Consider the following 15,177-nt stretch of genomic DNA (forward strand, 5'->3'; position numbering starts at 1 on the left):
TGATTCCTGGTCATGGCACATAACTAAGTTTTGAGTTCCATCCCCGATTGGGGCATGTCTGGGAGGCAACTAATCACATGATGTTTCTCCCCCCATCCCTTCCTCTCTCTCTAAAAAAGCAATAAAAACATATCCTCAGGTGAGGATTTAAAAAAAGAGAGAGAGAACAGTTCACTGCTAAATCACAGAGGAGTCAATCTGATCACTGCTTGGACTGAGCCCGATTTCCTTTTTTGTCTTATTCCCGTTGGGTTGTATCTTTCTCTAGGTGCTGTACCTTCTCAGCCAGTTGCAGCAAAGCCAGATGGCAGAGAAGCAGCCAGAAGTGTCAGTCAGTGAAAAGAAACAACAGCTGCGGAGCACACTGAAGTGTCAGGTATAATGAAGCAAAGGTTTTCAGAGATGGGTTTTGAGGGCCTGACAGAATTATCTGATTTAGACCATTGTACTTACAGCAGAGAGCAATTAGGTGCTAAACAGGGTTGTTAATGGCAGCCTCTATTGCTTTTTGGCCCTAGTTGATCAATTTAAGGTATTTAGAATGTAGCCACACATAGAATAACCTCCTTTTTGGTACAGAAATGATGGTGCATATTCAATACCAGACTCTGAGGCCTCCTGATTATTTGCCTCAACATGAGCTCTAAATAGTTGAGAAAATTAAAACATCCAGTAGAATCCTAGGGACATTCAGCTGTCTCTTCCTGAGCCTGTTCTTCTGAGCTGAGACTTGACATATTTATAAAATGCCTAGGGTCTAAATTTCTTCCAGAGGCTGGAAACACCACACCCTTACTAGCATGTCGGAGCACTATTTTATCCAACTTAGAATCTTTTTCCTGAACCACCAGTCTCTAGGGTTTCCTTGGTACCTCCCATCGAAGATATAACCAAACTATAGTTAAGGTCGTATGCATGAATCTGGTTGTCTTAAATGCCAGGAAGTTTAATCAGGCTTATTAGAGTAGCAAATAAACTGCCTAGTCTATGTTGAGAGGGATGATTAAAAGCATCTCTGACTTCAGAGAAACAGAGCTGTCTGCATAGGTTTCTTAATCAGCTTCCTGATGTGAATGAGGGATGAGAGACTGGAGAATGGAAAAGAATAAGAAGGCATGTAGGGCAGAGTCCATGGTTTCTGTGATGGCTGTCACGGCTGCTTGGGATGTTGGAATAGAGTGGCATTCAGGACACCTAGGAACTGGTGGCAATCAGGTGTTTTTCTGGGTGCCAGTGCCTGCTGTACAAAAACCATCTGCTGCCAGAAACTTGGCAGCAGTATGTTTTCATCTCTGTGAGTTGTTTGGTACCCCACATGTAGTGCCCAAAATAATCCCACTGATCTCTGTACTCTCTGGAAATAGGAAGAAGAACTTGAGAAGATGCAAGAAGTATATGCGCAAAATAAGCAGCTTCTCCGAGAGAATGAAATCATAAAGCAGGTAATACAGCCTCCTACCCACTGAACAAGCCCGGGGAGACCCTGTTGCAACTGAGGCCAACCCTTGGGAGTAAGCCTGAATATGATGACTTGACTGTATTTTATGAGATTGACATCGAGTTTCCATGTGATATAGTTATGTGCATTTCAAATTATATAAACACATTTTTTAATTTGCTCTTTTCTGAATTGAATCCTGATCTTGTAAAGTGGGAGTCCTTCAACCTACTTTACTATCCTGCCTCATTTTAATATGCTTTCAAATTGAGCTAGCTTAGAAATCTTTATGTTTGAGCCATAAACACTCTCAGAAGCTGCCCTACAATATACACGTTGTCTCTTCTTTTCAAATAGAAACTGACTCTCCTCCAAGTAGCCAGCAAACAGAAACCTCATCTTCCTAAGGATACCCTTCTATCTCCAGACTCTTCTTTCGAATATATCCCACCTAAGGTAAACTGCTCAGTGCCTATGATGCCTTCTCATAGCCAAGGTTTGGAGTGAGTACACTAAAATCGCCTTTTAGAAGAGGTTGAGAGGTTAAATATCCAAATTCCAGCATCACGATTTTCTTTGGACTCCCAGATAAAACTCTAGGACATTCTTGAGGGAAATAGGCCTTCTCCCTCCCTGGAAGATGGACTCTTGGCCATGTACAGACATGTAACAGAGCTGAAGAGGAGGAGCAAAGTAAAAGAGCAGGACTCAGCTGTCCATCCCTAGATACTTATCAGATCATGAGTCCCTCCCTCCTCAGATTACTCAACCTCTCCCTGCAGTTTCTGTCTCTTCAAACACTCTGCAAGGCCAAAGGCAGAAGCAGAATTTCTTCTGATTAGTAAAGCCAAGTGGAGTATATTTGAGGGAGTCTGAAATCTCTGCTCTGAGAAGATAGCTGGCAACAGCTACTGTGAAGATATGATCCACATGTGTTGTTTTTTTTAATTAATAACCATTCCAAACTTTTTGTTCTTAGCCAAGACCTTCCCATTTTAAAGAAAAGTTCCTGGAGCAAAGCATGGACATAGATGATCTAAAATATTATTCAGAGCATTCTGTGAATGAGCCTGAGGATGGTGATATTGACGATGGGGATGATGAGGAATGGAAGCCAACAAAATTATTTAAGATACCCAAGAAGAACATCCAAGTGGTAGGAGGCAGTTCTCATCTCTGTCAGGGGTTCTAGTCTGTCTTCACTGCCAGTGGGAATGTACCGGCCCCATACCCTGCACCTGAGCCCCTGGATCCCATTCAGAGGCATTGGCTCTACTGAGGGGTGCTCATCAGGCCAGCTCTGTATGGAACCTGGGGCCAGCAGAAGGAGCTGCCTGAGTGCGCAGGTGGTTCTTTTCATGTCTGTGAACTCTTACCAGTCTGAAAGGTAGTAGTGTTCTATACCATTTCTCAGGCTGGTTCCAATGTGATCATAATCCTTCACATTTTTATAGCACTTTACAGTTTATAAAGCATCTTCATATATGTTATTTCTTTTCAATTGTCACCCAAAAATTCAGTGAGATACTTATTATTTATTTTACAGATGGATCTGCGGCCACAGGAGGGAAATGACCTTGCCTAAGGTTATACAAGTGATAGTCAGGACTTGAAATAGAATATTCTGACTCCAAGTCCAGTTTGTTGCTATCACATCATGGTCATATCAGTAAAAATTATAGACCGGAAGCTGAGTGCCTAATAGAGTGATTTTGCTCACTAGGCTAAGGGACATTGAGAATTACAGAAAAGGCTAAGAGTTCAGATCAAACACACTAGTTAAGGCCAGTTAGGAACAGTCTGACTTTGAGGCATGTTTTATTTATTTACATGATGACAGGCTTACATAATTATCAAATGTAGATGATTTATGTTAAAACATTAACTTCCCGGGCACTACAGTTTACTGCTACCACAACTGTGCCCTGCAGTCACATTCTGCCTAAGAGCAGTTCACAAACTACCCTAGCTGGCTTACTGGAAGGTTACTTGATTTCATTAGCTCATCATGAACCACACAGGGAACTGAGCCTTCTAAAGCCACAACATCAGAGAGAAGCAAGTCATGAGGAGTAGATAATCATGCTGGCATTCGGTCATTTGAAAATAGTCAAAAATGCAACGTATTGGGCCTAACAGCTTGTCCTTAGCCTCAGAGAGCTTATAATCTAATAGGAAAACAAGGCAAAGAAATAGAAGCACACCATAGAACCTCAGCATCTCCATCTCAGAGACATGCACTGAGGGGTTTTTAAGGGTGACTGACTATAAAGCCAAACCAAGTAGATAGAGTTTAGGAAGACGCCAGGGAAGGGATGACTATTGCTGCATTATAAGATAGAAAGGGAAATATATGTTGGGGGCAACTGGGAGACCATTTCTGGCCCAATGAATAGCATATTGCAAATATTTGGTAGTAGAAGTGGTAGAGGGACAGAGAGTTGAGACACTTAGAGGAAATGGGACAGAACATGTCTGACTTTCATTTACTTAACAAACATTTATGGACTCTACTATGGTTGAAGTGGAGCGCATGAGCTGAGTACAGATGAAAAGGTCAGCTAAGTAACAGGAAGCAGAGTTGAAAAATATTCACAGAAATACATGGAAGAAGGCCTAAAACTGGTGAGGAAGTTTCCAAATGAGAAGCAAATACAGGTATACTTTCCTGAAGGAACACTTATTATATGTTATAGCACTGTTGCTCTAAGCCTAAAAAAGAAATATATAACCAATATTTCAAGTAAATAGTATTGCTATCAATGACAAATGCTATGTCTAAAACAGTGAGAGATGATTATTTTCTAGGCTTTCCCCTTGATTTTAAAACTCAAGAAGAGACTATAAGTGGGCTTTAAGGGGAGCAAGCTGGCATGCCATCTAGTTTCTCCCTTTGTGTGACCTCAAAGTACATGGATGCTATGACTGCTCTTTGATCAGACTGCTCATAGACAGATACTATAGACCTTGAGGCTTTGCATGAAGGCCATGCTGATTATTATTGTTCCAACCCAGCTGAAGCAGACTGGTATTACCACTACTTTACTGAAAGGGAGACTACAGCAAGGCACCAAAATGATGATTTGTCCAAAGCTACTGCTGAAAATGTTGGTTTCCTCACTCAGCCATGTTTCCTGTGTGTACTAAGGACATGCTGAGGGATAGGCCCATGTGCTATAGTTTTAAAAAGTAATAGCTTAGAAGCCAGTTAGACATGGGTTCTAGTCTTGAGTTTGCCACTGGTGAATTAGATGACCTTAAGCAAGTCACTTAATCTCCCTAGGCCTCAGATTCTTCATCTATGTAATGAAGGGATTATATTAGAAGATATATATAAAGTCCCTTTCCAGCACTAATATCCTGAGTCAGAATAACAAAGTTGTTATTGTTTTTAATAAATGGGTTTTAAAAATTCTACCTTTATATGGTGTTGTATGGTAATCTGAGAAGTTAAAAGAAGGAATGTATGCAAAAGCGCCTTGTGACAAAATATCATGCGGGTATTGTTATTATAGCATAGTAAGCATTTTACTAATACTTTGGCAGAAATTAGGAAGCAGGTATTTTTGTCTCCATCTTAGCAGTGAAAGAATGGAGATGAACTTGGATGACGTGACTTGTCCAAAGTCATGCCACGTATTAAATACTAGAGGCCTAGTGCACGAATTCGTGCACGGGTGGAGTTCCTTGGGGTGACCTGTGGAGATCAGGCCCCAGCTCATGCCCCCAGCCTCGCAGCCCTGCCTTGCACCCTGCCTTGGGCTGGCGTCGCCCCCTCACCTGCTCTACCATCCTGCCTGCAGGGCAATCAATCAGGGCCGGGCCCCCCACTGCCGCTGCTGGTTGTTGTCTGTAGGGCGGGCGATAGGTCGGGGCCGGGCCCCCCCTTCCCCCCCTCCTGGCTCCGTCAGTGCCTGGGATCTGGGCGGCAGCCCCGCCCCCCACAGCTGCCGCCTGTCGCTGTCTCATTATAGCAAGCAGCCGAACTCCCGGTCAAATGACCGCCCGAGGGGAAACTTTGCATATTAGGCTTTTATTATATAGGATAGGATGAGAGCCCAAGTTTCCTAATTCCTAGCCTAATGTTCTTTATGTTAAAATTTTTATCAGCCCTGACTGGTTTGGCTCAGTGGATAGAGCGTCAGTCTGTGGACTGAAGGGTCCCAGGTTCGATTCTGGTCAAAGGCATGTACCATGGATGTGGGCACATCCCCAGTAGGAGGTGTGCAGGAGGCAGCTCATCGATGTTTCTCTCTCATCGATGTTTCTAACTCTCTATCCCTCTCCCTTCCTCTCTGTAAAAAATCAATAAAATATATTTTAAACAATTTTTTATCAGATCTTATCATTCTGAGATACAATACAATGCTGAAATCAGTGCTAGAAGAATTATAGACTCTAAAGCAATGGTTCTCAAGCCTGGATGCACATTAGGATCCCCAAAGGAGCTTTTAAACATGGGAGCTGGGGACCCCACCCCCTGATATTCTGATTTAGTTGAGGTGGAACCTGGCCTTTCTGAAAACTCTCCCAGAGGTTTCATATGTGCAATCAGGGTTGAAAACTACTGGCTTAAAGGAACCCCACTGGTTCCTTTCAGCTCTACTTCCCACTCTATATAAAGAGTCCCTCAATTATAGTGATTCTTAACTGTGGTGTTGGGGCATGCTGGGTGGGTTGCCAACAGTTCTGATACACACATGTGTACACATACACACACCACATACCTATATAATTGAGGTTATGTCTGTGGCAAGGTCATGCTCCCTCTCACATTCTGATCTTGTCCTGGTATAAGAAAGAATAAGATGAAGTTGTAGCTAGTACATATGGCATTCATGTGAATACATCTGTCACGTGTGTCATGACTTCTATAACAACACTGCCAGATGTATTTCTAGCCTCTGCTTGCTTAAAAACTTCTGATAGTGATGAATCTCACAGGGAAGCCCATTGTATTCCATAACTGTTAGAAAGTTGTTCCTTGTTGAGCTAAAATAGGCTGTCCTGTAAATCATCCCAGTTATATAAAAGTCTAATTGTTCTTATTTATGACAGACTTTCAGATAATACTCTCATACTATTAAGCCTTTGCATAAAATAGAGACGTGGGTAGGGTACTAGAGTGTTTTTGATGCATTTGTAAATGGCCAGCTGGACCATACCCAGTCTATAGCAATCAATTCAGTGTCATCCTGGTGAGATATGTCTAGGACATGTCATAGAATTCTGTCTTTTTTCCTATCTTATTCAAAGATGCAAAGATTTTTTATTTTATTTTAATGCCCAATGTTGGCAAGTATGACTAAGATGGGCATTCCTGTCTATTGCTATTAGGAATGTAAATTTGGTATAACTTTCTGTAAAGCAACTTGAAAATATGTATCAAAAGCTTTAAAAAATGTTCCTATCTTTTGGCCCAGTAATTATACACGTAAGAATTTATACTAAAAAAATAGTTATTGGTGTGTAAAAAAGATTTACTTACTCAACAAATCTTTTGAGCATCTAAGTATCAGGCACTATTTCTAGGTGCTGAGGATACAGCATATGAGACAGGTAAGATCCTTGGCCTCATGAAACTGAAGAAAGACATTCTTGTGGAGAAAGAGAGACACAATAACCAGAAAAACAAAATCATTTTAGATGATAAGAGATAAGAAGAAAATATAGCAAAGTCACAGATAGGATAGGAAAAGAGTACTTCAGAAGAGGGCTTGGGAGAGGTCTCTCTGAGGAAGAGATATTTAATCTGAGAGCTGAACAAAGTGAAGGAGCAAGTCAGGGAAGGAATCAGGGAAGAACATTTTAGGAAAAGGAAATAGCAAATGCAAAGATCTTGGGGCAGGATGAACTTGGTTTATGAAGGAGCAGCTGAGAAGGCCAGTGTGGCTAGAGTGTATTGAAAAGTGGGAGAGAGTAGTACAAGGGCAGATCAGAGGGATAGTCAGGGCCACATCATGGAGGGCCTTGTCAATCGTGGTAACATTTGGGTTATATTTATGTATCAGGATATTTGCTGTAACATGATTTATAATAGCAAACAATTTCTTTTAATACCATCTTAATATCTAATGTAGGGGTCTGGTTTAATAAATCGACATTTCCACATAATGAAATACTATAGACAACTATTAAATTTTAAAATCATGTTTTTTTATTTTCAGATTTTATAAAGTGATATATATTATTCTCATAATCAAAAAGGTGTTATTTTGGTTTAGTTTACCTTCACAACTACAGAATAATGATGATGGTTGTCATATGAAAAAGATGTAAGGGCTTGAATTTAACAGTAAACCCAGTATGAATCCACAAAGATATGACAAGGGTGGGGGGGAAAGCTACTGTGAGTTTAGGCCTCATTAACAAGAATATTGGGAGGTGTCTGTTTCAATCTACTTCATAATGATCACACCACATCTAGAAAGTTATGCTCATTTCTGGATGTCACAATTAAAGATGAACTTGGACAAACTGATATATAGTTAAGATGGCAAGGATTCTTGGAAACAATGTCGTGGTGAATCATTGAAGGAACTAGATATATTTAGCTTTGAGAGGTTTTGGACAGAGGGGCACTGGGAGTGAAAATTATGCTCAGGGTTTGAACAACTGTGCTCTGAATGTGGGGTTAAACTGATTCCATGTCATTCCAGATGACAGAATTGTGTCCTATGGTCAAACGTTATAGGAAACAACTTTCCTCTCAGGATAAATAGAGTTTGGGATCATTAGACCAGGGACATTAGAGAGGTGCTTCAAACATCACATCAAACTTTACATGGTCGCCGAGGTCTCTTCTGAATCATCCATCATTCTTTGAGGTCTGCCACTTGTTTGTTTCAAGCCAAACTATCCTACTTTCTCCCACCATTTCTCTTATAACATCACTTCTTTTTTAAAAATATATTTTATTAATTTTTTACGGAGAGGAAGGGAGAGGGATAGAGAGTTAGAAACATCGATGAGAGAGAAACATTGACCAGCTGCCTCCTGCACACTCCCCACTGGGGATGTGCCCTCAACCAAGGTACATGCCCTTGACTGGAATCGAACCTGGGACCCTTCAGTCTGCAGGCTGACGCTCTATCCACTGAGCCACACCAGTTAGGGCATAACATCACTTCTTGTAACACTGGTCACCCATCTCTATTTTGTTTAATGGGATAGACTATTTCAAACGGTGTCTGGGAGCAGTTGCTCCCCATGATTTCTGAATTCCAAACTTCTGTCTGACTGTATTGCTTTTTGACAGCCATTGTACACAACTACTTTTAAGCCAGATCTTCCTCCCATATTATTTTTTAACTATAGGCCCGGTGCATGAAATTTGTGCACTCGGGGGCGGGGGGAAGGGGAGCATTCCCTCAGCCCGGCCTGCACCCTCTTGCAGTCTGGGAGTCCTTGGGGGATGTCCCCACAGGCCTAAGCCATCCTTAGCACTGCCGTGGAGGCAGGAGAGGCTCCCGCCACCGCTGCTGCACTCGCCAGTTGTGAGCCCAGCTTCTGGCAGAGCAGCGCTCCCCCTGTGGGAGCCCACTGACCACCAGGGGGCAGCTCCTGCATTGAGCGTCTGCCCCCTGGTAGTCAGTCATAGCTACCAGTCGTTCCACCATTCGGTCGATTTGCATATTAGACTTTTATTATATAGGATGGCTGATTTGGGAGGAACCTAAATGTCAAACTGAAATTGATCCCTGTTATAACTTTTACTTTGGTCCGATAATTTCAGCCTGTCCAAATATTTTTGAATTGTGATTCTATTATCTTACATATTAATCATCCTTCCAGTTTTGTGTTGTTACAGCAGATTAAAATGCCTACCTTGTAGACCAGTTATGAGATTTTTGTATTTGTATATTATATGAAAGTACTCTGAAAACTGTAAAGTGCTATACAAATGTAAATGATCTCATTTCATTCATCAGTGATTCATTAAACTGCTAAATTATTAAAGTGCTGAGGACAAAGCTCAGGCTGACACTGAACAAACTGTAGAAAGTGAGCTGGATGAAGTACAGTTAGGTAGATCAAAAGATGTCAAGCAACTGTGCTCAGTCCTTAAATATACTATACCTAACTCCACTACCATCTAGCTCACAGTTCTTCACTTTGCCCCTAAAATGATCATGAGACTCTCTTTCAGTTGCCCTTCATTGTTATGACAGCCCTCTGATCTGTCTTTCAAGTATCATATCCCTAAATAAATGGATTTGCCTGGCTTGACTTATTCTTAGTAAACCTCTGGTGGTTCACATTAATCATTGTTTCACTAAAGAGAGGACTGAGGAGCCCTGGCTGGTATTTTCAGTGGTTACAGTGCCAGCCTGTGCACTGAAGGGTCTTGGGTTCGATTCCTGGTCAAGGGCATGAACCTGGGCTTCAGGTTCAATCCCCAGCCCTGGTCAGGGCATGTGTGAGAGGAAATCAGTCAGTGTGTCTCACGTTGATCTCTTCCTCTCCTCCTCCCTCTCTCCCTCCCCCTCTCTCCCCTTTTCTCCCTTCCACTCTGTCTAAAAAAAGATCAATGGAAAAAATATCCTCAAGTGAGAATTAACAAGAGAGGACTGAGGAGATAGAAGCTTGGTAAAGTTGATGGTACTTTCCATCTTTTCGGAAAGGCTTGCAAATGAAGGGAAGGCCTTTTAAACTAGTCAACCTACCCTGTGAAAAGTGGGGTTAAACTGATTCAATGTCATTTCAGATGACAGTAATAAGTCTTTCTTTTTTAAAAAAATATATTAATTTCAGAGAGGATTGGGGAGGGAGAGAGAGAAACATCAGTGATGAGAGAGAATCATTGATTGGCTACCTCCAGCATGCCCCTCACTGGGGATTGAGCCTGCAACCCAGGTATGTGCCCTGACTGGGAATCGAAACGTGACCTTCTGGTTCATAGGTTGACGCTCAACCACTGAGCCACGCCGGCCAGGTGGTAATGAGTCTTTTTACAAACCTGTTTTGCAGTGTTCCTGCAAGGGCTGGTGTGGGAATAAGCAGTGTGGATGCAGGAGACAGAAGTTGAACTGTGGTGTGGACTGCAGCTGTGACCCCACAAAGTGTAGGAACCGTCAGCAAGACAAGGTAGGATCAGTGCCATTGCCCCTCATTTTCCCCACTAGTTTCCGCCCTTTTCTTCGTGAAATCTGGAATCTCCTGCACAGCTCTTCTACTCTTCTTTTCTCTGCAATCAGAAAAAGACACAGTTCGTTTAATCCTACTTCCTCACTGCTAGCCTGTCCACAGATCCCCTTCAGAAACCACAGCCCTTCCCAGAAGATTCCCAGGTATGAGTTCCCTATTCCCCACCTTGGCTATAACGTTTCTATAGTTTCTGAGGCAGGAACAAGAAAACAGGCATTTACAGGCATATAGACATGCAGGATCAGGCTAATCCAGAGGCTTAGCTGGAACTGTAAGGGCTACATGCTGAGGTGCCAGCTTCCAGGAAGGAAGTTAATCCTTCTGACATCTTGAGACATTAGTTACCTAGCCCCTCTCCATGGGAACCAGCTGTTCTCTAGGAAAGGACTCACAGGAACTTGGTCTTTCTGATGGTCACTGTTGTGAGCCAAGGAAATTGTAGCTGTCCTCCTTATATTGCTTCCAGGGATAGAAATCTCAGGGAAACAAAATGTGTGCTGAGAAAGGCAGCACCAAGCACATCAGGTCCACATACTTGCCTTATGCCTACCTGTGCCCATGGCAAAAGCTCATTCCTACAGCTCTCTATGTGATAATAATTTTAGCAAGCTTAGTCTAATGATCATTCATCATGAATTTCTTGAACATCTACATGTGAGCAGTTTTGCCCTGGGTTTTCTTTTTAAAATACTTATAAGGTAAGCAGTCATTAGAGGATTAAAACAGCAGTCTAGAGGTAAGGCTAACAATTGTAGATGTCTCAGGGACCTTGGGAGTCTATTCCTGTGGCTAAGTAAAATAAGACAGAAAAAGTCAAGAACTATATGATTTCACTCATATGTGGGATATAGAACTGAAAGCAACAAATAAACAAGAAAGGCAAACAAAAACTCATAGAAACAATCAACATGTTGGTTACCCGAGGGAAGGAGTGGGGAGTAGTAAAGGGTGAAGGGGGTCAAATATATGGTGACAGAAGGAGATTTGACTTTGGGTGGTGGACATGCAGTACAATATACAGATCATGTACCATAGAAATCTACACTTGAAACCTATATAATCTTATTGACTAGTGTCACCCCAATAAAAGATTAGACCTTAGGCTTCCTGACTCTTAATCCAGTTCTTTTTTCATAACAGCAGGTTATAATTCTAATCTAAGCTCTACCCCAGAGTCACCTCACTGCTTAAGTAACTCCTTTTCTTGGCCTCGGTTTCCTTCTCTAAAAAACAAAACAAAACAAAACAAACAAAAAAAACAGACAACACCCTGTATAGGTACTAAAAAAAATATTGCAGATTGTAAAAAGGGAAAGTTAAAGAAATCACCAAGGCTTGGTCTTGTTTAAACCTCGCCTCGTGATGCGTCCTGTGCCACTATCCTACCTAGTCCTTTTGCCTTCAGAAACTGCCGTCAAGCACTATGACCCCCAAGCAGGGTCTCCCTGAGACTTGCTTAGAAATTGATGAGGCCCTCCAAGCTGGTGGCTCTCTGGTTGAAAGGGAACAGTGATTCTATAACCCTGGGAACTGAATTTCTAATAGCCTGTCTGCTTGATTCTCAGGAAAGCTTGGGAACTGTTGAGAGGACCCAGGATTCCGAAGGTTCCTTCCAACTGGAGGATCCCACAGAAGTGACCCCAGGATTAAGCTTCTTCAACCCTGTCTGTGCCACTCCAAACAGCAAGGTAGGTAGGCTAAAAGGCAGGCATTTCCATCTGTATTATGGTCCATCTCTGCCTTAGCTCTGACCGACAGTGGTGTGGGGAAGGGGAGAAAGTGCCAATGTGCTTGTTGGGAACTGGGAATGGAGCATAGAGTCTGTTTCTTCCTGCTTCCTGCAGAGCAATCTTATGGAACACCTCATACTATTGGAAGTGTCCTGGGCCTCCGTGGGGGCTAAGTTGGGCTGAGCCTCTGCCCCCACCTGAGATGTACTCATATCTGTTTCTGTCCTTCCTAGATCCTGAAAGATATGTGTGAAGTGAAGCCGGTTCTGTTCAAGTCTCCTCCAGACACCTCCTCCCTTGGCCTCCCAGAGTTGAAACATGTAGCCACAGAATCCCAAGAAAATAAAGCTCCAGGGAAGAAAAAGAAACGAGCTCTGGCCAGCAATGTCAGCTTCTTCTCTGGCCGCTCCCCTATTGAAGAAGAAGCCCCCTAAAGTTGGACTCATCTCTGCCCCAGTCTGGCTTACAAGATGCCTTCTGGTTGCAGCCCGAGGAGGTTTTTTAATGACTCCTCTAGATTTCAGGTTTCTTGCTGTCGATAAAAGGGACAGCATGTTACTGAAAAGGAAAGAATTTTTTTGGCTCTCAGTCCTCAGTCTCTAGCCCTCCAGCCCCAGATTATTGATTGCTCTCTCCTCTCTAGAAGGGTGCTAAGCCGCCTGCTGAAGACAGAACCAGCTGACCTTCCTGCTGACTCTTTGGGAATCAATCCCCAGTACAGTCTAGCTCTTTCTGATTTGCCAGCAGTTCAGGCTGCCTCCCAGGGCTGTCTTATCTCTAGGCTCTCTCAGCTTAATGACAGAGTCTGCCCTGGGTGGGACGCCTGACACCCATCTTTCAACCCACGTCAGGAAGGGGCTCTCCATGGTGCTGAGGTAAATGAAATCTTTAAAAATGTTAATGTTTTTTAAAAGAAATAAAGCTTAGTGCTTCTATTGTTTGGAAAGATCCTTCTGTGCTATACTTTCAACCCATGTTCCTCTGCCCCTGGGAACGCCAGGCAAGTAGTCAGGTCCCACTGCCTTGTCGTGGCCACTGTCCCCTGAGGGCCGTATGGAGCAGTACATCATGTCTTCACGTCATTCTGCTATCTCAGGAAATTGGAATAAAACTAGCAAGGCCAGTGGCTCGATCTCCACTGTACAGCCTGCCCAGCCTCTAGATTTATGAGGAAGGGACATATTTACTAGGCATCCCCATGCACCTGCCACAGTTTTATTTGAAGTCACAAAGTAAGTGGGTAATAGAGCTAGAACTTGAACCCAGGTCTAACACCAAAGCTTCGTGTGTCACTAGAGTGGCAGTGGTGGCAATCCCTAAAGCCCTGCATCCTGACTTCTTGCATGAGCATGGGCGTGGGGCCACACTGCTGCCTGCTTTCTCATTTGAAAGGGGAGCAGAGGGCCGTGGCTTACTCCTTACTAGGCATCAGAATTCTCCATCTCTGCTTAAAACTGCAAGGGGGCCAGCCCTAAAATGCCAAACACAGGTTGCTGACTGGCCTTACAGCCTTCTGAAGAGTTCAAGCCCTGGGCCTCTCATATCCATGCATTCTGAATCCCAGCCTCCCTCTCCCCCCCCCCCCAGTAAAAGCTTCCAGAGCACCCCCCAGAACTCAGCACATGAAAGCCCAGACTCCTCTAAAATCCACCAAAGCCAAGCAAAGGAAACTGAAGGACAACCTGCTGAGAATGAAGCCGGCAGGAGGACTAACTGCCCTGCAGCCCTCTCTGGCCTTCTGCCAGCAGGCAGCCCTACTTCTCTGCATTTTAATGTCCAGGAAGCAAGAGAGCCTCTTCCATTGCCAACTAGAGGCCCTGGATACAATGGGAAGGCAGAGAGGGAGGAGGGCTGTCTCTTGGCATAAGAGAGCCAGTCGTCTCTCCCAAACCCAGTGTGTGTGGGAGGGTGGGTAAGCAAGCTATCCCCAGAGAGGCATACTTTCCCACCAACACTGCATTAACCCACAGGCTTTGAGCCATCACATCATAGAGGGAAGGTCAGTCCCACCCAGAGCCCTGCATTTTAGCGCTAAGCTGACTACAAGTGCTAGCCAGCGCTGTCTGCTGATGGTGTAGTAACAGTATCTTTTGTACTCTGTGGACAAAAAAGGGCCACATAGTAAACCTGACAAGCTCAAGGGAGGCCTGTGTGGTGGCCTTACAGACTCAAGAGACCTGAAGTAACCACATAGGATGGTCTGAACATAAAAATTCCTAACTAAAACCAGTTTATGGGGGGAGTCACATTCTAGGCCTGTATATCTTCTTTGACATAGTTCAATCTTTACCCTAAGTGAGCCTGTATACTGTCTTTTTGCATCTAAGATATCATACCCTTGGAATGTCAGAGTAATCTCCAGATCTTTCAGGGCACACCGGAGCAGAGACTATGAACCCTTCATTGTTATCTTGTTGCCTACATACCATCTCTATGTGTTGTAAATGCTAACTATCCTGTACCCACCAATGTAAAAGATGTCTCAGTCTCTCCATTTCACTCTTTATCCAATCTTAGAGATTTTTCTCCTGACCCCTTAATCTACCACCAATGGATTTCATGTAACCCTCCTTAAGTCTCCTCCTTTGATTCTAGTGTATAAACTAGGCTGTGAAACTGCCATTCTCTGGAGCATTTTCTCAATCCCTTCAGATTTTGCTTCCCAGCAATTGTCGGTTTGGCTCAAATAAACTCATAAAAATTATCTACAGGTTTGAATGTTTCTTACGTCAACAATGTGTTCATCTTTCACAATCCAGTGACCCTAACACCCGACACTCCTCAAATGATTCTTGGAAGGATACTTTAGATGCCTTGGAGATAAAGCAGCTGGAATGATGCGAGTCTCAGCCATCCTGAATG

At 43.2% G+C, this 15,177-nt stretch overlaps 1 protein-coding gene across 1 annotated transcript in view; it reads left to right on the forward strand.

Annotated features, from left to right (window-relative positions):
• KIF4A (kinesin family member 4A) overlaps positions 1-12,868 on the forward strand; it is a 228,958-nt gene extending 216,090 nt beyond the window's left edge. Inside the window, exons 25-31 of the mRNA XM_080652803.1 lie at positions 269-376; positions 1,365-1,442; positions 1,796-1,894; positions 2,418-2,594; positions 10,409-10,525; positions 12,151-12,273; positions 12,549-12,868. Of these exons, the coding sequence (XP_080508929.1) occupies positions 269-376; positions 1,365-1,442; positions 1,796-1,894; positions 2,418-2,594; positions 10,409-10,525; positions 12,151-12,273; positions 12,549-12,749 (903 nt within the window). The 3' untranslated portion in view covers positions 12,750-12,868. The remainder of the gene's footprint in view (positions 1-268; positions 377-1,364; positions 1,443-1,795; positions 1,895-2,417; positions 2,595-10,408; positions 10,526-12,150; positions 12,274-12,548) is intronic.
• Positions 12,869-15,177: the final 2,309 nt, after the last annotated feature.

This window comes from Plecotus auritus (assembly GCF_963455305.1).
Source record: "Plecotus auritus genome assembly, chromosome: X".
Lineage (NCBI taxonomy): Eukaryota > Metazoa > Chordata > Mammalia > Chiroptera > Vespertilionidae > Plecotus > Plecotus auritus.